The 24,195-nt window shown below is 51.7% G+C and overlaps 1 protein-coding gene across 2 annotated transcripts in view; it reads left to right on the forward strand.

Annotated features, from left to right (window-relative positions):
- Positions 1-19,708, forward strand: part of NCAM1 (neural cell adhesion molecule 1) — a 71,545-nt gene extending 51,837 nt beyond the window's left edge. Inside the window, exons 13-17 of one of the 2 annotated variants that reach the window (XM_068988382.1) lie at positions 2,766-2,943; positions 13,315-13,522; positions 15,091-15,207; positions 16,170-16,970; positions 18,437-19,708. In XM_068988382.1, coding sequence (XP_068844483.1) covers positions 2,766-2,943; positions 13,315-13,522; positions 15,091-15,207; positions 16,170-16,970; positions 18,437-18,548 — 1,416 coding nt within the window. In that variant the 3' untranslated portion in view covers positions 18,549-19,708. The remainder of the gene's footprint in view (positions 1-2,765; positions 2,944-13,314; positions 13,523-15,090; positions 15,208-16,169; positions 16,971-18,436) is intronic. The other variant, XM_068988383.1, reaches the window with a different exon arrangement.
- The last annotated feature ends 4,487 nt before the right edge of the window (positions 19,709-24,195 follow it).

Below are 24,195 nucleotides of genomic sequence, written 5' to 3' on the forward strand. Positions count from 1 at the left end.
CCCTCAGCTTCCCTCCACTCTAGTGTAGCCCACTCGACCTGTGGTTGTGCCGCTACCCATGAGCTTGGCCCTAGCCTTTTCTCTTCCTGGTTTGCCCATTGCCCATCAGAGATTTCTGACATTCCACCTTTCATCCCCAGCGCCCAAACTGAAAATCACCCCTCTTTTTTTTGGTCTTAGAATGATACTTGGCCATCACCAACCATAACCGATTGCTTGGAGATTTAGAGACAGCATCTGAGCATTGCAGATAGCCTCTTTCTAGGATTTCTTAACAGTAGAAAATAACCTGAGTGGAGTTTTTTTTCTTCAAATAGCACCCAAGAAAGGCTTTTTCCAAAAAGTTTGACTTAACTCCGTCTCTGCCTTTTGATCAACCCCTACTGATCAAAGCCCTAACCTGGTGGAAGCCCTAACCTGGTTAGGTTTGCAGAGAGTCAGTACAGAGCCCCCCACCGCACCCTGGGAACACCTCCTAGCTGCTGGGCCACCTGTCAGTCACTCAGCCCCCTCCTACTTCATTGCGAAGCCAGGTTGGAGCCTGATATGGGGTTAGGAACCTCAGTTGACCTCTGTAAGGCCCGGCCCAGAGGCATCACTGGCTGAGAGGTCCCTGTAACTTCCTCGATGTGGAATAGGATACAAGTACCAAGTAGCTGGCCCCATGGAAACCGCTGGAAGCGGACAGTGTGGTGGGGGGATGCCTCTGGCATTTGTTGGGCTGATGAGGCCCAGACAGACATGGAATCCAGTTCCAACCTTACCACTTAGTAGCCTGTACCCCGAGTAGGTCACCCAATGGTCCATCACCTCCATTTCTCCATTGGTAAAAGGGGGATGGCTTATCAAGTTGTTGTAAAGCTTGGTTATTAGAGTACAAGCAAAGAACCTGAGACTTGCCTGACACTGGGAAAACTCTATACTCGGTAACTAATAACCACTGCTACCATGCAGGCTGGGTCAGGAAATACCGCCGTGTGAGGCCCCATCGAATGTCAATGTTCAGGAGGGTCATTCTGGCAGTGCTGGGCAGGTCTGCTTTAAAAAGACAGCCGGGCAAAACACTGGGATATGTTACGTTTTGACAACCTTAACCATCCTCTCTCTTTCACTTCGAAATCCCAACTGTTGCTAAATATTTTGATTATTATACATTATTAATATTTATTATGTAACATAATATTTGCTTTAGATTCTGTCCATCTCTTTTGCAATGATGTTTGCCAAGGAAAGAAGCCTTTCAGAGAAAGAAGACAAAAGACAAAGAGCTGAATTTCTTTGTTTTACATTAAAATGGGACACATGCTCACTCTCGCAGGAGCTAACTTAGAGCCCTGTGAAGGTAGTCTGGCTTTCTATTAGACTCAGAGGTTGTGAGCCCCTCTCCCAGCATTTCCCCACACTATCATGGCCACGACACGTGTGCTATCACGACCCTAAAGGCATCTCTCTGGCTGATACAAAGCATTTTGCCTGGAAGATGGCTGGCTTTCCTGTAATGTAACTTCCTCCAGCCTCAGCCATAGGCTAGCTCACCTTCCAGAGGACACTGCTAGTGTGTTCTGCTCTTTTCAGGAACAGCCCATCATCCAGTAGACATGTGTCAAGCCCTCCCACCCAGAACAAATTCACCGGCAGATGTGTAGGATAGGACTGGAAAGAACGTTCGAGCCAAGGGGGGGCCCCTCTAACTCCAGCTTTGTGCCTGAAATTATGTCCTGGGAGTGCTCTGCTGGCCACTACAGGCCATGACAGCAGCCCCTCCAGCAACACCTCCAGCTGCAGCCTCAGAGACCAGCTCACACTGCATGGAATAGAGAGACCCTGTTCCCTGCAGCATATGTGTGTTGCGCTCCCTCCTGTGAGAGGATACATCCCCACTTGGGCCCAGAGGCACTTGCCCGCAACTCGATTGCCTCTGTGGCTTTGGGAAGTCACCCGTTCTCTCCCCCCGTTCCCCATCATCAGCTTTAGTGAGGGCCTGGCCTAAGCCCTCGCAGGTTTGTTGTGGGGATGCAGTGAGAAAATGTGCAGAAAGCCTTCAGTCCAGGCCCTGGCATACAGCGGGTGCTCTGTAACTGATAGTTTTTAATGCTTTTAATAAAAGTGGAATCTGTGCTGTGTCCCCGTGTCAGAGAGGTGAGCACACACCTGAGTGTGACCCACATTCTAAAACAGGACAAGAGTCACAGTTGTTGGATCATCCTCTACATCACCGTTAGGATAGGGCTTCCCGCCTGCCAGTGGAAGGAGGCCTAAGAACCTCGGGTTCAATCCCTGGGTCAGGAAAATCCCCTGGAGGAGGGCATGGCAACCCATTCCAGTATTCTTGCCTGGAGAATCCTATGGACAGAGGAGCCTGGGAGGCTCCAGTCGTAGGGTTGCAAAGAGTCAGTCACCACTGAGTGGCTGAGCAGACATGCGTCCTTACGCTATGTGCCAGCATTCCAGAGCGTAGCCTGGGTCCCTGCACGCCCTCAAGGTAATGGACGGGGCATTAAAGGGTTGACCCCATGCCACACTGGGAATCTGCCACTGTTCTTATTTGCAAGCCCCCAAGGTTGACCTTCTGACCTGCGGGATCATTTGCCTTCAGATTTTTCAAGCTGGTAATAAAAGCTATGCCCCATATCTCTGGTTTTTATTTTCGTTTTGCCCCAGTATTTAGTGACTCCCTCACATTCCTCCTGTTGGCTGGTCTTACCAGCTGTTTCACCTAAAGCTTGCTGGTGTCTCGTATCTTTCTTGCCGGTTTCTCCCAGAAGCTCTCCTCCGAGTGGAAACCAGAGATCAGGCTCCCATCTGGCAGTGACCACATCATGCTCAAGTCCCTGGACTGGAATGCTGAGTACGAGGTCTATGTGGTGGCCGAGAACCAGCAGGGCAAGTCCAAGGCGGCGCACTTTGTGTTCAGGACCTCAGCCCAGCCCACAGCCATCCCAGGTATGACCCCTCTGCTTTCTGTGAGTTTCCTGCTTTGAATTAATGCACAAGCACTGCACCTCCTAATGTGCCTGAATAGCCCCTGACAACTCGCTTGCTTACAGCCATCCTCATGATTGGTTGCCCATGCAGAGCTTAGTTTTGCTTTGTACCGAGCTGTGCAGTAGGTTGAGCTGGACTGGACCCCCAGGAAGGCTTGGGCAAGCATCCTGGGTGAAGGTCCTGTGTCGTCCATCAGCCTTGGAGGACTGATGGTAAGCCAGTCCGTGGGAACCCCTCAGGTGGGAAAGGCCCCAGCTCTAGCCAAGCTTTGGATGCTGATTGAGGAAGGATCCTTTTCTGAGATCTTATCTGCTATCTACCATTTCATACAAGGCCCACGAACCTGTTTTTAAGCGCTTTCTGTCTGATGCTTGCTTACCTGCACCACCGTGGTCCAAATTCTCTTCTCTGTGGGGAGCCCAAGAGAAGGAACAGATGGTGCCCAGTTAGTTAAAAATCCCCTCTGCCAAGGGCCTCACAATTGAAACAAAGATTAAATGGAGCCACTTGAAAAAGATCAAGTGGAGAATGTAGGTGCTGGAAACCCCCATCTGTGAAAGGCAGTCCAGTCTGCTAGAGACCAGGATGGGAGATGCATCCCTTCCAAGAGATGCAGATCCATCTCTAGGGATCAGGGACCAACTCAAGTGCGGGAATAAAGTGAGAGTTGTGCTTCCTGGCCCAGCTACCTTGCTGCTGATGGCCAGACTCCTCATTGACCAAACCCCATGGAGCAGAAAGAGATCTTCATCGTCCCTCTCTGCTTTCCTGACCAGCCACATACTGACCACAAGCAGGAGAGGCGGGCACAGAACATACAACTGCAGCTTAGTAGAGGGAGCCCCAAAAACTCTGGGCAGCATCCAAGTTTGATAGGAAGATGCCCCAACCTCCTGGTGGCCTTTCTTTGGCCGCCATCCTGTCTGTCCTGTCCAGAGTGCTTGCCCCCTAGCTCTCAGCTCAGTGGTCATGATCGCTCATCCCAGGGGGAGAGAGGCCAGAAGGGACATGTCACAGTAGTGACACAGGGCTGTGTGTGTGGCAGTGGGTTAGTTGAGTAGGCGCAAAATGAGATCAGTGTGTGATCCCCCGATGGTTGGTTGTGCGTGAGTGTGTGTGTGTGTGTCTGAGAGACGTGTGCAGGCCCCCAGGGAGTTGGCGGCCACAGATGAGACGCATCCATGGTCCTCCCCTCCGTGTTGGCAGGGAGACCCCTCAGCACAGGCTAGGGCGGGCGTGTCTCTGCAGACACTGGCCACGTGGTCAGTGATGACGCCGTGGTATCTGGGTGTGACTGCAAGCGATGGTCTCCTCACTGATGTGCAGGCTCTCCAAACAGAGGTGCCCTGTCTGTCCTCTGCCCTTTCTGTCTCTGCATTCTTGGGTCAGTTTTTCCCTGATATCGACAGTCTGGTGGGCGTGTCCAGATCCGCTCGGCTCTTACGGGGCACTTAGGAGCTCGGGGAGTGAGAAGCCCGAGTGATTCCTTTGCAGTGAAACAGTCCTGCTGACATCTATTTCCTCGGGTAAGCCTCCGTAGGTGGTGATTCCAACACGCTGGGTCCCCAGATGGGGTACTGCCAGCGGCATCAGCTCCTGGGGTTGGAGAAGTTGGGGCCACTGCGTTTCAGATACAGAAATTCTGGGGAGTCCTGCCCATGGCGTGATCAGAGCCCTTCTGGCTAATCTCCCAGCTGCCCCGTTAACGGAGAGGACGGGCTGCTCACCTCGCCCACCAGGGCTCCAGGCTCTACTGCACAGGTCTTAGCAAGAGCTTGCCTGGTTAAGACTCCTCCTCTGGGACCTGCGGATCACGCCTCTGAATTACGAGCTGCACGTTGATGGTGGAATTCTGTGGTCAGCGGGCGCTGGAGGTGAGAGGCACAGAACTAGGTCCCCTTTAAGACCGCCAGGCGTGGGGTGGGCTTTTGCTGCAGGAAGAGGAGGCCGATGTTTTGCTGAGAAGTCAGCCCCGTCCCTGTGCTCAGTTTGATGCGCACAGACCAGTGATCAGATACATTTCTGTCCCCATGTGTCAAAAACTCTGGAGACCTGAAGGCTCCTGACCTCCCTTATCAAAGGTAACACTTTCCTAATCAGACTCCTGTACTTGACCGTGGAGGCTTCTGTTCTCTCACTTGAATTTCATTTGCTCGCTGACCCCTAACCCCTGAATTCACCCTGCTGTGCTGCTTGTGGCCTTGCTGAGCTGCAGAACTGGCCTTATGGTGATAATACCGCACTGAACTCAGTTCTCTAACCTTTGTCAGCTTAATTTACGAAGTTGAATTAACCTTGGATTCTTGCATTCTCTGTATTTGACCTAATTTTTTTTTCTTTTTATCTATTTTTTTCCTCTGTTTCTGTCTCTTCCTCCTCTTTCCTCCTTCCCCCTCCCCTCCCTGTGTCTGTCGTCGCATATACCACCTTGGACGTCACTGGGACATCCCCACTGCCACATTTGTTTTTAAACAACCACATTCTCTCTGGGGACCCATTGCTTGGCACCTGCAGCGACCTTGGGAGGCTCCTCCGCATCCTACACCTTTGTCTCATTGCTTTTCTCTGCAGTGACTCTTCTCTTGCTCTGTTAGGAACTTGAACACACACACACGAAAATTTAAATTTGCTTAAAAGCCCAGTTCCTATGAGAATGATCAGTGCCCCCCTCCTTTGGAAGAATCTATCAGGACTGCCACGGCCACGCCAACAAGCTCTCTGTGGAAGAGGAAGGTTTGGCGGTTGGAAACAAGCTGGACCTCCAGACATGTTATTCCCACCCACAGATAACGTTTGCGCCACTTCCTACGAAGTTTGCCCCTTTTTTCCGCAGAGTATGAAAATGTTGGGAGCTCTTTTCTTTAGACCCTGTATATATATAAAAACCATTACGCTAGGTTTTTACACGTAAAAACCTTGTCTGTAAAAACTTACAGACAAGTCTTTACATGGCTGCTACTGGTCGCAGTTTGGTTCTTAACTGAAGATGATGTAGCAGAGGAAGGTTTCTAGGTGCCCTCTAAAGCTCGCATCAGATAGTTAAAGCCACCCGCGTCCCCACTCTAACCCCGTGCGCCTCCTCTGCCCTGCAGTCAGCAGTTGGCTTTGCTTGCATTCAGTGCCCATGGTAAGCCCGCTGCAATCCACCAGAGCATTTTGCTGGCCAGATGGGCACCGTTCAGTTGCCATGTTGCCCAGACAGCGGAAGAACTCCGACTTAGTCAGGTGTTTTCTGGGGCTGATCCCACATTCTGGGAGGCGCTTTGGTCCTGGTAGTATAACCAGCACCAGGCGCTGTTTAGGATGTGCCCAGCACCTGTGGGCTCTGGAAAGTCATGTCTCCCATTCGGGGTGACTTCTGCTGCCTGGCTAAAGATCAGCCATGGACCTCGTGTCTCAGCAGATGTGGTCCAACTGTGACCCACCCTATTGCCTAAGTGACAGTCCCCCAGGTTGGAAGCATCTGCTTTAAGCCTGGCCTGAGTCACAACCCCTCCCCACACACGCTCAGTGGAGCTGAAGGTGGGGCGAGTCCTGAGCGTCGATGAATCAGAACTCAGCCAGCCTGCCCCATTTCTAGAGTGTCCCTAACCTGAGCCCCACCGCCACCCCATCAGCCAGCCAGTCCCATTTCCAGAGTGTCCCTAAGCCCACCCCCCGCCACCACCACATCTGTCAGTGGCTTCAGTGACGTGTTTCAAATTTTGGTGGAAGCCAGCTGCTCCTCTGTTGTTGGGGGTACACCCCATCCCCCACGTGCCCACGAGAGGAAGTGGGATGTGTTCGTTACAGTCCCCGTGGAGATTCCTGTTCAGTAGCATCAGTGTCTGTGCTCAGGGGTCCTTCTTGTGGTCGCGTACCATTTCACATGTCTCATCTCTGAGCATCTCCACAGAAGTTTGATTTTTGTTCTGTTTGGTTCCTTCATTTTTTAGTTCTGTTGTTGTTTTTTAACGTTCAAAGACTAGCCTTTCCCTTTGGGAAACCAACTGTGATCCTATGATCTTCGGGGCGACACTGCCCAAGTCGCTGGGCACAAACAGTCCTGTGTCCTCGGCACTGGCAGTTTAGAGGGTCACGTGCAGACACCGGAGGCCCCACGCTGCCCGTCAGTGAGGCCGGGCAGTGCCTCTCGCCCCAGCCCCGTCGGCCTGCAGCCCCGCCGCAAACCTCTCTCCCCGGGGTCCTCCACCTCCAGCCCCACCGGGGCAGCAGGAGCAGACACGGCTCTTAGACACAAGGAGAGGATTGCAGAGAGGCACACATGCCTCCGGGCCCAGCGTAGAATCCCAGCGCCATCCCGAGGGCAAAGGAGGACGAGATGGTCCTCGCACAGTGACCCATCGCTGGGCCCCCCTCTTGATATCATCTTGGGCGGAAGTCACATATTCTCCCAGGAGAGCCCATCCCAGTCCTATAGGCGAGGGCCCGAGCCAGTGTTTCTGAAGGGACTGCGGGGATCGGGCCCAAAGTGTGGGAAAGCCTGACATCCATGAACCTGTCTCCTCGGCTTATTCTGGGCCAGGCAGACCCCAGCTGGGGTCCTTGCGTTGGACCCATTCAGACAGGCCCCTGGTTTGTAAGGAATGCCCTTCGGGGGTGGCAGCATTTGGGCACACCCCCCCTCTCATGGTGGCTGTGGCCCCCAGCCCCTGAGACGGCTCCCTCTGCAGGAGGGCGCGCACACCACCCCGCTCAGCCATCCCTGCCCTGGCTCAGCGCTGCCCACGTTCCACACGCCACAGGGCTTCTCTGCTCATTTTTGGAGTATTTATACGGCAGGTTTGGATCACGTTTTTCTACTAATAAGAATGCTAACGTTGTTGTGCAGATAATCAGCAAGGCCTTGATGAAGTTTACACCTTTGCATTATTAAAGGAAATAACAGTTCATGTGAGCTCACCAGCGTGTTTGGATTTTATTTGATAACAGTGTATCCTGCCAGAGTCCTTCGCCTCCATTCACAGGGCCCCATGGATTACTTTGATCCCCAGAGGACCCTTTAAATGGCACCCCAGACTTGCAGCCCACTGAGTGGAGGTCTAGCCGCTGGAGCCGCTTTTCCCTGCTCGGTTCTCTTAGTTCTCCTAAGTCAGAGCTGCTGTGTGGGGTCATGCCTCCTTGGACTTTCCCCCAGGAGATGGGGGAGGGGAAAGTGTCCTTGCAGAGCCGAGAAGGTCACCTTGGGGTCAGAGGCACGCTCTGGGCCACCAGACACACGACTCTGTTGCACGTTCTCCCGATTTCACGGCTCCCTTTACAACTTCATATCAAAGGCTGCATAGAATGGCCTGGTGACAGCGAATCAGAGAGAAGGTGCTCATTTGCAGACCCTACTCTGTTTATCATCACACTTAGTTGGACGCCTCCTGAAAGCCCCAAGACCTAGCCATCTGTTCATCAGAGTCTGGGAAGAAACAAGCAGACAAGGGGTTCAGGAGTGAACTGGAACCTCAGCTTAATGGTCCTGAGAGTCAGAGGAGGGAGATGGGCACGTCTTTCTGCACTGCCGTCCTGGGGCACAGTGACTGTGGCCCCGGGTCATCTGCCAGGGCTGAGACTGGCTTCTCATTTTGCGGCATTTAAGAGTGTAGGCACTTGGATGTCTCAATCTTGGGCAAGCCAGGTCCCTGTTCAATACCCGCCCCCTAGACCAGGAACCACAGACGCTGAGCAGCCCCAGATCATAGCCTCAAGGTTCAGGGCAGCTCAGAGCCCAGAGGTTGTGGAGAAATTGCTCCCAAGAGGCACTCTTTGTATGCAGAGAGGTCGGGGAAGGTCACGCAGAGACCTCAGAAGTTGTTTTCTTTTTCCTTTTGTAAAATGTTAAGCAATATGTAGGAGATAACCTTTGTCCTTCTGGTTTCCTAAACTGAACAATTCTGTAAAGGCCACCGAGAGGTAATGAATGTTGCCTTGACTTGGATATTCTTTCATTGCCATCCCAGTTTGTCTTTTATTTGCTTGCCAGGTTGCACAGTAGTAAATATTCCACCTGCCAATCCAGGAGAACCTAAGAGACTTGGGTTCCATCCCTGGGTTGGGAAAATCCCCTGGAGTAAGGCAAGGCAACTCACTCCAATATTCTCGTCTGGGAAATCCCATGGACAGAGGAGCCTGGCAGGCTGTAGTCCATGGGGTTGAAAAGAGTCAGACACAGCTTAGTGACTAAAACAACAAAAAAGTGTCCTTTACTTACGTTTTTTTTGTAAAAGCACCACATACCCTTTCTTCAGCTTGAGGGGCACCTCACTTCCTCTGTAAGTCTAGATTCTTAGTGGTAAAGTGAGTGATCCCTTGGGGATAAGTCTTTGCTCTCTTTCCATCCTTCAAATACATCAGTAATGTTAAGGCTACCAGGTAAGATTACACAGCTCATCCTTGAGTAGTGAGTCATAGGAACAACTGTTACTCACCGTAATGCAAGGATGAGAAAAACCTAGAAAACAGTGGTCCTCAAACTCTTATTTGCATAAGAATCACTGGGATGCTTGATCAAATCCTGAGCCTGAGCCTCACCCCAGAAATTCTGATTTCTTAGAGTGGGGGAACCCCCAAATCTGAATTCTTCACAAAGTGCCCCAGGAATTCTGCTGCAAGTGGAGAAACATTATGCTAAAAGGTATTTATTTTTCAACTAGAGATAAAAATCACAAGAATCTGTGAATAAAGATGGGACCTACTAAGTGTTTCAGTCTTACAGGAAAAAGTCCCGCTTGGTACACACTGTGGAGGTGACGGACATTAGGGACCCATATCCTGTGCTGGGGGCCTTCCCAGGTGGCTCTAGTAATAAAGAACCCACCTGCCAATGCAGGAAACATAAGAGACACAAGTTTGATCCCTGGGTAGGGAAGATCCCCTGGAAGAGGTCTTGGCAACCCATTCCAGTATTGCTGAAGAATTCCCCTGGACAGAGGAGCCTGGCGGGCTACAGTCCATGGGGTCCCAAAGAGTCGGACACAACTGAAGTGACTTAGCAGGAGCTGTGTCCTTTGCTGGGGACTGTGGGACATCTAACATGCAATGACAGGCTCTCAGAGTTAAAGAGGACTTGATAACATCCTCCATCCCAGGCCCTGCCCAGTGCAGGAACCTCAGCCCAGAGCATTATAGCATCCTGACCAAGGGATTTTCTAGCCTTTGCTTAATGCTTCTGGCAGCAGGGAGCTCATCTTCTGAGGCAGCGCACACCATGTCTGAAGAGCTCTTATTTGCTAGTTTTTTGTTTTCATCTGAGCTGAAGTTTGCCTGCCACCCCCTTAGTTTCCATCCCCTGGGACCCCTGGTTGAGACTGCCTCTCCCCTCTCATGACATATATTTAAGTATTTGGAGGCAGACTTCTCATCTCCAAGGCTAAACACTGCTCATTTGTGCAGCAAATATTCTGTAAATATTTTTTGTAAGTTGAGTTGTGTTACTTGCTTGGGGAACAAGAGGTAGACAGAGACAAATATGCCTGCTAGGATATTCAAGAGGGTGGGGCAGCCAAACAAAAGGCACATCAATGGGGATTTCCCTGGGCGTCCAGTGGTTAAGACTCAGCACGTCCACTGCAAGGGGTGTGGGTTCAATCCTTGGTCAAGGAATCAGGATTCTGCGTGCTGCACGGTGTGGAAAAAAAAAAAAAAATTTCTATTCATGTCAATGAAAAGAAAATGGCAGATGGAAATAGTAATAAGAAGGGAATTGTCGTTTAGTTGCTAAATTGTTGTTTAGTTGCTGTGTCTGAAACTTTTTGTGACCCCATGGACTGTAGCCCACCCGGCTCCTCTGTTCATGGGATTTTCCAGGCAAGAATACTGGAGTAGGTTGCCATTTCCCGGGGGAATCTTCCTGACCCAGGGATTGAACCCACATCTCCTGAGTTGCAGGCAGATTCCTTACCACTAAGTCACCTGGAAAGTCAAGAAGGGAATAAAACAGAGTAATGTGGTAGATATGGGTGGAGAGTGCCCTGACTTACGACGGCCAGAGGCGTGGGAGAGTCCACCGCACATGTGGGACATTTTAGACCAGGGAAAGCAATTTGAATCTTATGTCAAATGAGAGGGAAGACCTCTTGCCCTGCCTTCTGTTTTATATCAGTCTTACAGCCCTCCTGGCCCTTCCCCAAATGTCTCGTGATGTTGGCTTTGGCCTTCCAAGCCATGCAGCCCTCCAGAGGGTCTGCTGAGCCCAGGGCATGGGTGGATAATGGCTGTCTCTCCCACACAGACCACTTGGTGGTGGTTTGTTTTCCTTCCTTAGAGACGTGACTAGTCCCCTAAAACTATATTTATGTATCAACCTCAGAACATGGTGTTAGGGCCTTTGAGTCCAAAAGTACAGACATTCTTTCCCCGCAGTAATACCTTAGGCTCCTTCTGCAGGAAGTAGACAGTTAACACCTATTGGGTATGGAAGTCAGGAGACCACAGTGGCCTCTGGCCCTGAGTCACGGGATGGGGAGGAAACCCAAGACCATATTTCTTCTTGTTCGGGGAAGCAGCTTTGGGATTCTGAAGGCCAAGAAGGCCTGCATCGCTGTTTCTTTTCTTTTGTGTGTGGATGTGTGAGCACCTTAGAGAGGTGGAGTGGATGGTGTGGTGCTGGGGAGACCAGCTCTAGCTGACCGTAGGGACCCGTGGTCAGTTTCCTGCTGCCGAAGCCTAGAGACAGAGTGACCAGAGCCGGGTGCCCTGAGCGTGGAGCCGGTCTCCAGACTCGGGTCTTCCTGAGAAACAGGCCATGTCTTCAGTGCAGGGTTGAAAGGGGCCAGTGGGAGAACCTGGCGAGGGCCTGGGAAGCAAAGGAGGCCAAAATATTCAAGATCCTAGGCAGCTCCTCTGGTGTAGAAATTAGGTTGTGAGTGGTTGTCTCTTACCTGCTGGCCGGTGGCCCAGACCCTGAATTGAAGTTAGAAATAAGGACCATCAGAATGGGACAGCTGTTGAAGGAGCCCCACTGTGCCTGAGCAGGGCTCTGGGGCACACAGAGAGCCCCCCAGGAACACAGACCAATGCAGAAAGAGGATGTGTTCCATCTCTATCACCCTGGGTTACCTTTTCCTTCCGTGAACTGGTGTGTGATGTGGCCAGCAGCCCTCCAGGCAAAGGCTCAGGGAGAACCAGGTCGTGTTGGCCACAGTCCCTGCCTCCCATCCGCAGACGGGTCATCCCAGTGGGTCTGGAGGACAGGGTCTGGTGGTGGGATGACACTGCTGTCCTGGCGGAACCCTGCCCTCCCAGAAGAGGAAAATGAAACAGACTTTTCAGTCTGAGGTCATGGTTCCACACTGGCTTCCACAGAGCTCTGCATGGATCCTTGCTTGCCCTCAGCACAGCCTCTGCCTTTCTGAAGCTGGTGGGAACCACCAGGCAATCCGGGGTTCACCGCAAGCGCTAGCACGAACCACGAGGGCTTGCTCTGGAGCTGAGCCTGGGGTCCTTCCGTGATACTGCGAGTAGCCCAGGGCCCTGGAGAATTCTAGGGGGACACCAGGGAGTAAGACACAGAGGTGGTCATTCGAGTGGGTCCAGCCAGAGCAGGGATGCTGGGCGTTGCTCGAATGTGAGAGGGTGCGTTTGTCTTGTGGTGGGCATGTGTCCTGTGTGAGTGAGCCGGCCGTTGCGGGAGTGTATCTCTGGGTGAGTCTGCTGAGTTTCCAGAAGTCAAATCCAAGTGGGCCTGGCTCCCAGATGGTGAGTATTCCCAGACCTTCTACCTTGCTCGGTGGGCCTGGGGAGACCCCCATGTCTCCAGAGCAGGTGGGTTTCATTCATCTTCCTAGTGCAGTGAAGGCAGGTGTGGGCCAAAGTCGAGATCCTCTGGAGCAATTCCTAAAGAGCAGCAAGGCATGGGGCATCTTGTCCCTGATGTCCCCACAAGCCCAAAGGGAGCCCTGGGGACCCTCTGCTCCCCCATCTGAGACCCTCTGCCCCTGTCTGGGACCCTGCCCCTGGCAGCTCCCAGGGCTCCTGGGGAGACCAGCCGAGTGTGGGCTGAGAGCAGAGGCGGAGACATGGCGCCGGTCTGGGGCCCTGTCCTGGCTGGTGGCTGCCTTGTGCCCCATCCCCTGATCTGTGAGAGCAGCCCCTGTCCTGGCTGGTGGCTGCTTTGTGCCCCATCCCCTGATCTGTGAGAGCAGGCTGCCATTCCTCCGTCTTGAAGATAGGAAGAGACCCTGATGTCTCAACCCCAAAAGGCCCAGGGTCGGTGGCACCCTGGACCCAAGTGCCGCGGCCGTCCAGTGGGCTCTATCCCACCCCCAGGGCTGTTGCTTGGCAGGTCCGGGTTTGTATCTCCAGGTACTAACCACCCCCATCCCTCTCTCCCTCCCACCCAAGCCAACGGCAGCCCCACCTCGGGCCTGAGCACTGGCGCCATCGTGGGCATCCTCGTCGTGACCTTCGTCCTGCTCCTGGTGGCCGTGGACGTCACCTGCTACTTCCTGAACAAGTGTGGCCTGCTCATGTGCATTGCCGTCAACCTGTGTGGCAAAGCTGGGCCCGGAGCCAAGGGCAAGGACATGGAGGAGGGCAAAGCTGCCTTCTCGTGAGTGCAAACCCACCCCCCACTGCTAAGCACCCAGGCCCAGGCCCCAATCAGGGAGCCACCTCAGCCTTCCCATTGCAAACCCCAAGGGAAGCGAGGCATTAGAGAAATATTAAAAGCAGACACCTGAACCCAACCTCACATCTAGAATCTCATAGAAATTCCCTATGTAGGTCAAAATGAGAGGTGTGGTCAGAGCTTAGCCTGGAGGGGAGCTGCCCTGGAGAGACCCACTTGCTGTGCCACCATCCATGCCCTGTCACTCACCAGATATTCACGGAGCAGCAGCTGCTATGGGCATGGCACCGTCACCAAGCACTCGGGGACACAGTGACCAAAACAGATGAGAATGCCTGTCCTCCTGGAGGACGATCCAGACAGAAGCTGTGCTCCAGCATCTCTGGAGAAACAGATCTTGAGCCAAATAGAGGAGCCTTCACAGACTGTCGCCAGGTGGGGCTGAGCTGCAGCCAGCCCAGAAGGGACAGAGCAAGGAAATAGGTTGTTGGCACCACCCATGCCAGGCACTGTGTATAAACATACGTGTACGTAGACATACTTTTACATGCATTGTATACACGCTTACTCATGCACATATGTGTTTGTACTTACACTACGTATGTCACGTGTACGTATAGGATGTGCACATACATGCATCATATATGCATACGTTGTTGTTGTTTAGTCTCTTGGGAAGTTGAGTCATGTCCAACTATTTTGTGACCCCATGGACTGTGGCCCACCAGGCTCCTCTGTGGGGGATTCTCCAGGCAAGATCACTGGAGTGGGTCGCCGGTCCCTTCTTCAGGGGATCTTGAACCCAAGTCTCTTGCATCAGCAGGGGGATTCTTTACCATTGTGCCACCAGGGAAGTCCATATAGGTAGACACACATGTATACATGTGTGTTACTTACATGTGCATATTCTTATACATACATCATATTCGTGTAAATACTTACATATACATATATGTGTGTGTGTTTACATATACTCACACATATACAGGTACGTGTGCAAACTTACATATACATATACTTATATATATATCATATACATGTATATACTCAGGTGTTCATGTACATTAGTACTTTATATATATATACTTAAATATATACATGCATCATAAACTTGTGTATACTTATATATACTTACACATGTACGTACATGATCTACGTGTTCATTCTTACATATACACATAGGTATGCATGTACGTATTTACCGTGTATACACACATAGATGACTTCAGCAGTAGTCTGCACCAGGTGCTTTCCTCAGTACTTTATATTCGTCGTCTCAGTTGATGTCCGTAACGCCTAGGCAAGTGGAGACTGTTACTTGCCCCGTTTTGCCAGGTGGGGACACAGGCATGGGTGAGCGAGTGAGGTGCTCAGGGCCACACAGCTGGCAGGAGTAGGGGCTGAGATGCAGCACTGGGCTCTGGCTCTGGATGCACCGCGCCCCCGCCAGCCTGGGGCTGGGCGCAGGTACCTGAGTGCGGCTGGCTCCCCTGGAAGCCCCCTGCTTCCCCCAGCTCTCCGGGATGGAACCAGCGGAGCTCTCTCCACAGGAAAGACGAGTCCAAGGAGCCCATCGTGGAGGTGCGAACAGAGGAGGAGCGGACCCCGAATCACGACGGAGGGAAGCACACGGAGCCGAACGAGACCACGCCGCTGACGGAGCCCGAGTACGTGGGCCCCTCCCTGGCAGAGCCCCACACCCACCACAGCACCCTACCCACACCTCTGTGCTTACCACCCGCGGCTCCGGGCCCAGCATCACCGGCCAGAATTCTGGAGTCCTGGGCCAGGAATGCCTGACCCCACTCTCCTCAGAGAGGAGGCATTCGTGGTCCTATCTGGGTGACTGTGGGTGACCTTTTAAAGAGCTCTGTGCATCAGTGGGTTCCCTAGACCCTGGGCCCAGGTCACACACACACACACACACACACACACACACACACACCCCGGAAATGACTCAAGGAGACAAACATCAGTGAGAGAGCTTAGATTCTGTTTAGGATTTCCAAGAATTTTAGGGTTTTCTGCATTTCTTCCTAAAAGGGTGAGGGAAGCTGGGGACCTGGTAAAGCCTGGCCCTCCTGGTCTCTTAAGCCTTGAGGACCACCAGTCAGAAGGCACGTCCAGCTTTGGGTGTCATGAATGCCAGGCTGTCGTGGGTACCGTGGGTTTGAAGGGAATGGAGTTTGATGGACGCGCAGAATCTCTGGCTGGACAGCGCCCCAGCCCTGAGGGGCCACGTGGAGCCCCTGTCTGTGAGGCAGCTGGACCTGATTCCCCAGGGACCTCGGATGCCTGCGGTGGTGGACGCTGAGCTCAGCTGGCCTCTCCCCGGGTCGAGATGCGAACAGGGCCCGCTGCAGGTGTCAGGGAAAGGGAGCCCCAGGCAGGCGGCAGGGAGGAAGGCGAGAGGCCCCGCCAGGCGCCACGTTCTCTGTCGTCTCCTGTGTCTTCTGCCCGCCTGAGCGTGTGCTGCCTCCCGTGTCCTCCTTTCTCTGTGGGCCTGTGTCCTGCCTGTGCGTCCCCGCATGCCCGCCCTCGGCCCCCTCCTCGGCCTCCGCCTGCTCTCGGCTTCTCTGTCTGTCTCAGCTTCATCGTCTATCTCTTCTACTTCCTGTCCTCCCCGCAGGCTGCCTGCTGACACCACAGCCACTGTGGAGGACATGCTGCCTTCTGTCACCACCGTCACCGCTAACTCTGACACTATCACCGAAACCTTTGCCACTGCTCAGAACAGCCCCACCAGTGAGACCACCACCCTGACCTCCAGTATCGCCCCCCCGGTCGCGGCCACCCCTGATTCAAACTCTGTGCCCACCGGCCAGGCCACCCCGTCCAAGGGGACCGGCGTCACTGCCGCCTCCCCGGCCCCGGCCCCAGCCCCCAAGGTCGCCCCCCTCGTTGACCTGAGCGACCCTCCGACCTCAGCCCCGGCCGCCAGCAACCTGTCCTCTAGCGTCCTGGCCACCCAGGGGGCCGTGCTCAGCCCCAGCGCCCCGGCCAGCACGGGCGAGGCCCCCAAGGCCCCTCCAGCCAGCAAGGCCGTCTCCCCATCGGGAGCCAGTCCTCTGGCAGCTGCCCCGACGGCCCCTGCCCCGGAAGCCCCCCAGGCCAAGCAGGAGGCTCCCGGCACCAAAGGTCCGGACCCTGAGCCCACCCAGCCCGGCGCCTCGAAGAGCCCACCCGAGGCCGCCAGGGCCCTCGCCAGCCCGAAGAGCGAGGCGGCCTCCGTCAGCACCACAAACCCTGCCCAGGGCGAGGACTTTAAAATGGACGAAGGGAACTTCAAGACCCCAGATATTGACCTTGCCAAGGATGTTTTTGCAGCCCTGGGCTCTCCTGCTCCCGCCGCTGGGGCCAGTGGACAAGCCTCTGAGCTTGCTCCTTCCACGGCCGACGGCTCTCTTCCGCCTGCACCAGCCAAGACCGAGTACGGCCTCTCTCTGTCCGCTGTCGTCGGGTGGTGTCCCGTGGTGGTGTGCGTCTGTGCTGTGCTGTGTCCTCCCTGATAGATGTGTCTGCAGCCTCATGCAGGGCTTCTCGGAGGCGACTGTCAGCCAGGGGCTGGGCCAAGGCAGAGAGCGGGGCACAGGCAGGCAGCCGCCTGCTTACTAATTAGGCCGTGTTAATTACGTTTGATCCTTATCATCCTAGCAGTGGCATCTCTTGTCCCTGGAGGAGCCCTTGCATTTGGGTTGCTGATGAGCATAGCTCAGGAAGTGAGCTAAAGAGGCCAAGGTGCCCTCATCGGCCACCCTAGGGCCCACAGGCGGGGTGTCATCCAGGGCCAAGGCCAAGTCCCCACCAGCATGGCACAGTGGTGCAGGAAGTGAAGAGGCAGATCCCGAGGCTTGTAGGGGGTGGGTAGGATCTGATCCAGAAGCCCCCCGAGACACCCTAGCCCGGATGCCCACACACCCACCTGCTCCTGCTTCTGCCCCAAGTGACTGGGGAGACTCTAGCTCCCAAGCCCTGAATGAGGGCCGGGTTTCCCAAGTTCAAGACCATGTCCTTCAGCGTACAGGTTTCTTAAATGTGAGGCCAAAATGCAGGGGCGCCAGCTGGGCCTGGAGTCTTAGCCTCCTCTCGTGCGTCCTTAGACCAGCTTCTCACTCCTGGGACTGACTGAGGCCAAGAGTGACTGAGTCAGATGGAGGTTTTTATAGAGGCTCCTTGGCTGCACCCAGATAAGCTGGGGTGCTGCCACCCAGAGTCACAGGGGGGACCCTCACCAGGAACCCTGAGTCTGTGGGGAAATAAAAGGATGGCCCTGCCCATCCAATTGCACTCAGCTCCCCTGGAGCCTGGCAGCCCACTCCAGCCTCTCACCAGACTCCCATGGAAAACTGCCATGGTAACAAAGAGCATCTTCTTATCCTGCACGGGGAAAGCCCTACAGGGGCATCACCAGGAAAGGCAGAGCACTGAGCGGTGGGCCTGCAGACAGGCAAGCGTGATTTGCAGAGGGTCCCCTGGAATCAGTCCCGGGGAGCCCAACACACACAGCGTTTAGATCAAGCTGGGCAGCTGCTGCTGCTGCTGCAGCCGTGCAGGGTGAGCAGAGGCTGCTCCTGAAACACTTCCACACTCCAGGTAAAGCTGGAGCCCCCCCGCCCACCACATCAGATCAGGGCTAGAAGGGCGCCTTCCTCTGATTCAGCGGCTCTCCACTTCGGCTGCACATCTAGAGCCACTTGGGTGCTTTTAAAAGTCACCGCATTCTGCCCCAGGAGATCAGGATTTCTGGGGACACGGCCCAGGGTCAGTGATTTTCAGAGACTCCAGGTGATCCGGAGATGCAGCTGAAGTTGGAGTCCAGTGCTCTTTTGAGGGACTGGCTGGAGGGTGGGTTACGGCACACGGTGATCTCAGTGCTGTTTTCCCGATTCTCCACAGGAAGGGTCCCGTAGAAGCGAAGCCGGAGACAGAAACGAAGCCAGCGCCAGCCGAAGTCCAGACGGTCCCCAACGATGCCACACAAACAAAGGAGAATGAGAGCAAAGCGTGATGGGTGACGAGACACCAGCAAAGATCAAAATAAAAAGTGACACAACAGCTTCACCAGAGCATCTCCAATATCTCACACACACACACGCACACACACACACACACACACACACACACATTTCATTCCTCTAGTGTCTTTTGCCTTTAAAAAAAAAAAAACTAAGCAGATCAACATGGGATCTCCTTTTTGTAGATTTATAGAAAGGGTTCCTTTGTTGCACACTCACTTGTAAGAAAATGAGACAAAAACGTGAAACCCACAGCCAAACTAGGACACTCGGTTCCCTGAAACCATTTAAAAATCAAACAAAAGGACCCCAAATTAAGAATCTAGGAAGCTCAGAAGAAAAAAGAATCTAGGTTCAGGATTTTGGTGTTGCCGAACCGGCACAGACCGGGTTCAGAGAAATAACTTCCAGACGCTAAGACTAACCGAATGAACAAAGTCCAAGTTTATTTTTCTACTTTCAGTCGAGTTTGGACTCTGTGAAACCTCATAAATAAGTTATAATTTCTGTTCACTTTGTATTTGTTCAGTATGCAAAGTGTATCACCCTTCCTAGCTGAATTCAATTCCCACATAGACTCTTGTTTTGTAGGAAGAATGCCAAATGCAGCTTCTGGGGGTAGATCTCAATTTGCAGTATTCGGATTTCTTTTCTTTTCCTTTTCTTTCTCCTTTTTTTTTTCTTTCTGCCAACTTTGCTTTCCAGTGTTTACAAGTTGACAAATGTTTGACTTCAGTTGTGTTTCGATGTCCATGTAAAATAGCTGCCTTTTTTTTTTTTTTTTTTTTTAATTACAAATACTGCCTAGAGGTGTAGGATCCTCCCAGGACAACTTTACAAAATCTAATTGTTTACAGTGGCTCTTCCCCCCATCTGCTTTGAAATTTTTTGCCTGTGTGGGACTCAGGTGAAGATCCATCTCGTTCTGGAATGGTTTTGCTTTCGGGTTTTCGGTTCCGTTTGTTTGTTGTTTGCTTGTTTCCTTGGGGGTTAGACCACTTCTGATTAGCGACCACCTGCCTGTATCTGTGAAAAGGATCTGCTCCCCAGGCGTCCCCACCCTTCCTTTTGAAGGACTCTTAGGCTTTGTTGAATGAAGCAGAGAAGATTGTATAGTTGGGGCTGGTCTTGGTGAACACACATTTTTACCCCAAACATCCCCTTTTTTTGTAGCAAGCCAAATAAAATATATACATACAATTTCCTTTTGAGCCCAGAATCTAGATTTGAGCGGAAGAGCATGTGTGCTTCAGGGAATTAGTGTCTTTTTTTGGAAATCTGTTGAAGTAAAATAACATCAGCCTTCTGTTCACTTAGGCAGCATTTGTAGAAACAAAAGGAAAAAAAAAAAACACCAACCTGCTGTCTGGAGTCATAAGACAACTTTTCCTGGATTGGAAACCAAGTGGGGGGAAAAAAATACAGAAACTTTAAGGGGGATGGGAGGGGGGAGAAGGGAAAAGCCAGCCCTTTGTATAGAAATTTTGCTTTTTTTTTCCCTCATTCTACTTTAGAACTGCAAGCTTGTGCACTGTGGATGCGTGAATATTTTAGTGTGAAACGTGTTTTTGTCATAGTATTGAAATAAAACTTCAACATAGTTTGGTTTCGGAAGGTATAGCAGATAGTTCAGAAAAAAAAAAAAACATTCAGGAAACAAAAAATAACTCTTAAAAGGAATTGAAGCCTTTAAACAAAGAATGAAATAGAAACGATGATGATGATGACGATGATGCTAAGTCAACAGAAATGAGCGCTCTGCGGGCACCTTTCCCAAGGTACAGAGAAAGCAGCCAGAGGTTAGGGTGGCAGGACTCCCTCTGCGTCCGTTCTGTGGGCCACACTCCCCCGTGTGCTGACACTTCTGCAGTCTGGTCAGTGGCGCTTATGCTAGTTTATTTCAAACTGTGAAAAATAATGGTCTTGTCATTTGCTCAGTGTGGGGTTATTTTGCATTTTCTCAGCTCCTGGGGATGGAAATGGAGGATCCGGGTCTACACAGGTCTGGCCCTTTGACCTTGGGGCTTGCACAAATCTGTGCTTCGCACGCACAGGCCCCCAGGACCAAGCCAGGTGATGACAGTGGTTAGAGCACGCAGCAGATGGGAGCTCCTGGACGCTGAGACAGAGGGGAGGACCCAGCGGGGAGCGGTGGGCTCCTCTGCTTCCCCAGGTTGTCAGTGGAATCGATTCCTCATCTTGGGATGGGAATGGCTTCGACCACCTCAGCCAAGCCCACACTATACCTCACTGAGACTGTGCATCTCACTTCACGGGGTTGTGGTCATGTAAACTGATTTTGGTTCTGATGGTTAGGAAGAGAAAGAGGTATGGTCGACCCTCAGATAACCTGGCCCAGGGCAGCTGACTCCCCGCCCCCTCCCCAGACCCCGGCTCTGCTGGAACCCCAAACTCCGCCATCCTTTTGTTCTGCTCTCTCCCGTCACACGTAGATCTGTCTCTGCATGCGTGAGCCTTCCTTTCTTTGGAAAAAAAAAAAACAGAGCAATGCTTTCTCTAAAGTCATAGAGGGAGTCGCTTTATTTTCAAGACGTTGTATCTTTTATGTTAAGAGATAAAAGCTTATAGTTTTCCTTTTTTAATTTTTTGAAGGAGGGATCACCCTACCAGCTTCCACTGTCTGTGTGTCTATATGTGTATGTGCCATACATATGTAGTCACATAAAGACCGGCATGGCCAGGTTCTGCCAGAGGGGCACTCGGGTGCCACGCGTGGGGCCTCCGAACCCTGAAGGGCCGTAGTGTATATAGTGCAGCTGTGAAGTGGAACGTGGTTTTCACACTTTCCTATGGAGCCTTCCGACTCCCAGGCTTTCACTGTAGGCTGTCTGTCCGGATGGTGGTTATCAGATCTCCATTAACATCTCTACCCAGCATTCCCGACTTCGGGGGCCTTCTCTCTTGTTACAGACTTTTTACCAAGTGAAACATCGATACCACCTTTGTTTCATTCTCACCGGTGTAAATACTGAGTACTAACTGAGAATTTTGACTTTGCATTCTGTCAGAATACTTGTGTTCAATAAAAATTGAAAGAAAAAAAAAAAGCTCTTATGGCCCAACTGGAATTTCTTTCAAGTCAACGGACGTTTGTCGTGTGAATCAAATGTGGAAATGACGCTGGTAATTTTTTTTTAACACCAGTAAAACCCAGGGTCCTGAGTTTGTGTTGCCTGAATGATGGGGTTTCTAGTCTTTTCTCACAGGTTCATAGAGGAGTTCTCATTGAGAAGGACCAAATATCAGAGTCAGAAAGGTTTCATTCAAGTCCTGGTTCTGCCACTTTCCTTTTGACATTGGAAGAGTTACTTAATCTCCCCGAGACTCAGTTTCCTTTTTTGACAAACAGGAAATGCCAAGAATAGTAGACTTGGGTACTGGCAATGAAGCACTCTATAGGAAAGCCTTGGCACATAGTAGATACCCAATAAATGGAAGTGGCGCGCTTGCCTCCCTGCTGTGTGGTAACAGCGAACACAGCTGGAGTCACAGCGCACACCTGAGCTCCAGGGCGCCAACCCATGTTAGACACCCGAGACTTCTAGGATATATAATGCCCCTCCTTGTTGCTTTTGTCATCCCTCTCAGCACTTGGAGCCTTAATTCAGCCCCCAGGATTTACTGAAGCCTCTGAGTCAGAGAGTGAAGAAAACTTTCCCTCAGCTCAGAATTCTCTTGCATACACTACCATGCATCTGTGTTGGGAAGAAGCAGCCAATAGGGTTGGGATTGTTTAACTATGGAATCAGGAGTTCCTAGAGAAGAGCTGGCCCGACAGCCAGGTGGAGGTGAGACCGGCAAAGAACCCAGGGGGCAAAACATAACTTCTTCTGAGGGCTGGCCCTCTACCTGCACCAGTCTGAATGAGACTGCCCTTCATGTCTATCGGCCTCACCCTGGTCCCAGCCTGGGTCAGTCTGAAGTCACTCCCAGGGTTTGTTCCTTCTCTGGCCATAGGACCTGCTTAAATGACGCAGAGCCACATGAATCTGTGGGGCATCCTGTGCCACAAATTTCCAGCTGCATATAGTATGGCGAGGGGTGCAAGGAGCACATTGCTTTTCAAGATTTGGATGACTCTCCATTATCCATGAGGGCTTGTTTCCAGAACCTTCCTCCTTCAGGCCAGTCTCTCTCAGCTTCACTAAGTACTTTTCGAGTGTCTCAAGATGCTCCAGGAGACAAAACACTGTCCAGTGCAACGTTCGTTCATTGTGGGGGGACTGGGGCAGACAATACATGCCCAAGCACTAATGGCCATGGGGTCATTAGGGCTGTGCACCAGCGTCCCAGTTCCCCTCTTTCCCAGCACACAGTAGGATTGTGCGTCTCTGTTCACTTTCAGTAGGCGTGGCCACATGGCTCTCTCTGGATACTGGAGTATGAACAGGGACATGCATGTCACTTCTACACGGAGACTTTGAAAGCCAGTGGGTCTTTCTGTGGCCCCTGCCCCTGCCCCACCAACTCTGCACGTGGTGCAAGTGCCATCATCTGGGCCCAGAGTGAGGAGTGTGAATAGGCCCATGATGGACCTGTAACATGCATGAGCAATCAACCCAGTAAATGTTTAACAACCAGCTCTCCAAAGAAGGAGGGGAGGGGGGATATATGTATGGGGGGGTGTATGTTTATTATAAACTTTGCTGACATAATCAAGTTACAATAGTCATGCGCACAGTACTCTGTACTGAAATCCATGTATCCAATCGATACAGATGCTTTATTTTTGCTGAAGTCTTGTATCCATAATCAACCTGTGGTTGCAACTGATGGATGAGCATAGTTCCAACATAAATGTTGGCTGATGTGTTCATTTATGTTAACAAGTAAGTTGAAAGTGACACAATGAAGATCTATGAGTCAGAACTTCACTCGTTCATCAACAGTGAGCAACCTCTTTGCCAAATCAGGTGTAAGTTTTTGAATACTGCTTCAATTTTTGCTATTCAGAGTGTAATGGCTGCAGACATGATACTTTAAAGTTTAATCTGCATCATAAATATTTTTCCCATCACTCCTTTAAGTCTAGAAAGGCACACACACAGAGAGACACAAAAGCAATCAAACCTTGATTTGTAGCATTTGTTGATTTCAGGGATATAAAAATACGTCCAATATGACCGATTACAACATGTCATCACTGGATGAGGAATTAGGTAGAGATACACAGTAGCTTGGGGCTTCCCAGGTGGCGCTAGTGGTAAAGAATCTGCCTGCCAATGCAGGAGACTTAACAGATGCAGGTTCGATCCCTGAGTCGGGAGAAGGGCAAGGCAACCAACTCCAGCATTCTTGCCTGGAGAATACCATGGACGAGGAGCCTGGTGGGCTAGTCTATGGGGTCGCGAAGAGTTGGACACGACCAAAGTGACTTAGCATGCACCCTCATACAGTAGCACATATTATATAGTATTCCCAACATGCAAATAAAAGAAGCGTAGATAACCTCAAGCACAGAGGTCATAATGATATGGAGTGTACAATAGACTTTGTATACACTAATGATAATACTGAAACAATGGAGAACTGATGTGTTTTGAATATGTATTGCCTCATCTTAAGTATGTTAATTGTAAGTTTATGTGATTTAACTTTTAATAATGATGCTGCTTAACT

The sequence above is a fragment of the Capricornis sumatraensis genome, chromosome 16 (genome assembly GCF_032405125.1).
Source record: "Capricornis sumatraensis isolate serow.1 chromosome 16, serow.2, whole genome shotgun sequence".
NCBI lineage: Eukaryota > Metazoa > Chordata > Mammalia > Artiodactyla > Bovidae > Capricornis > Capricornis sumatraensis.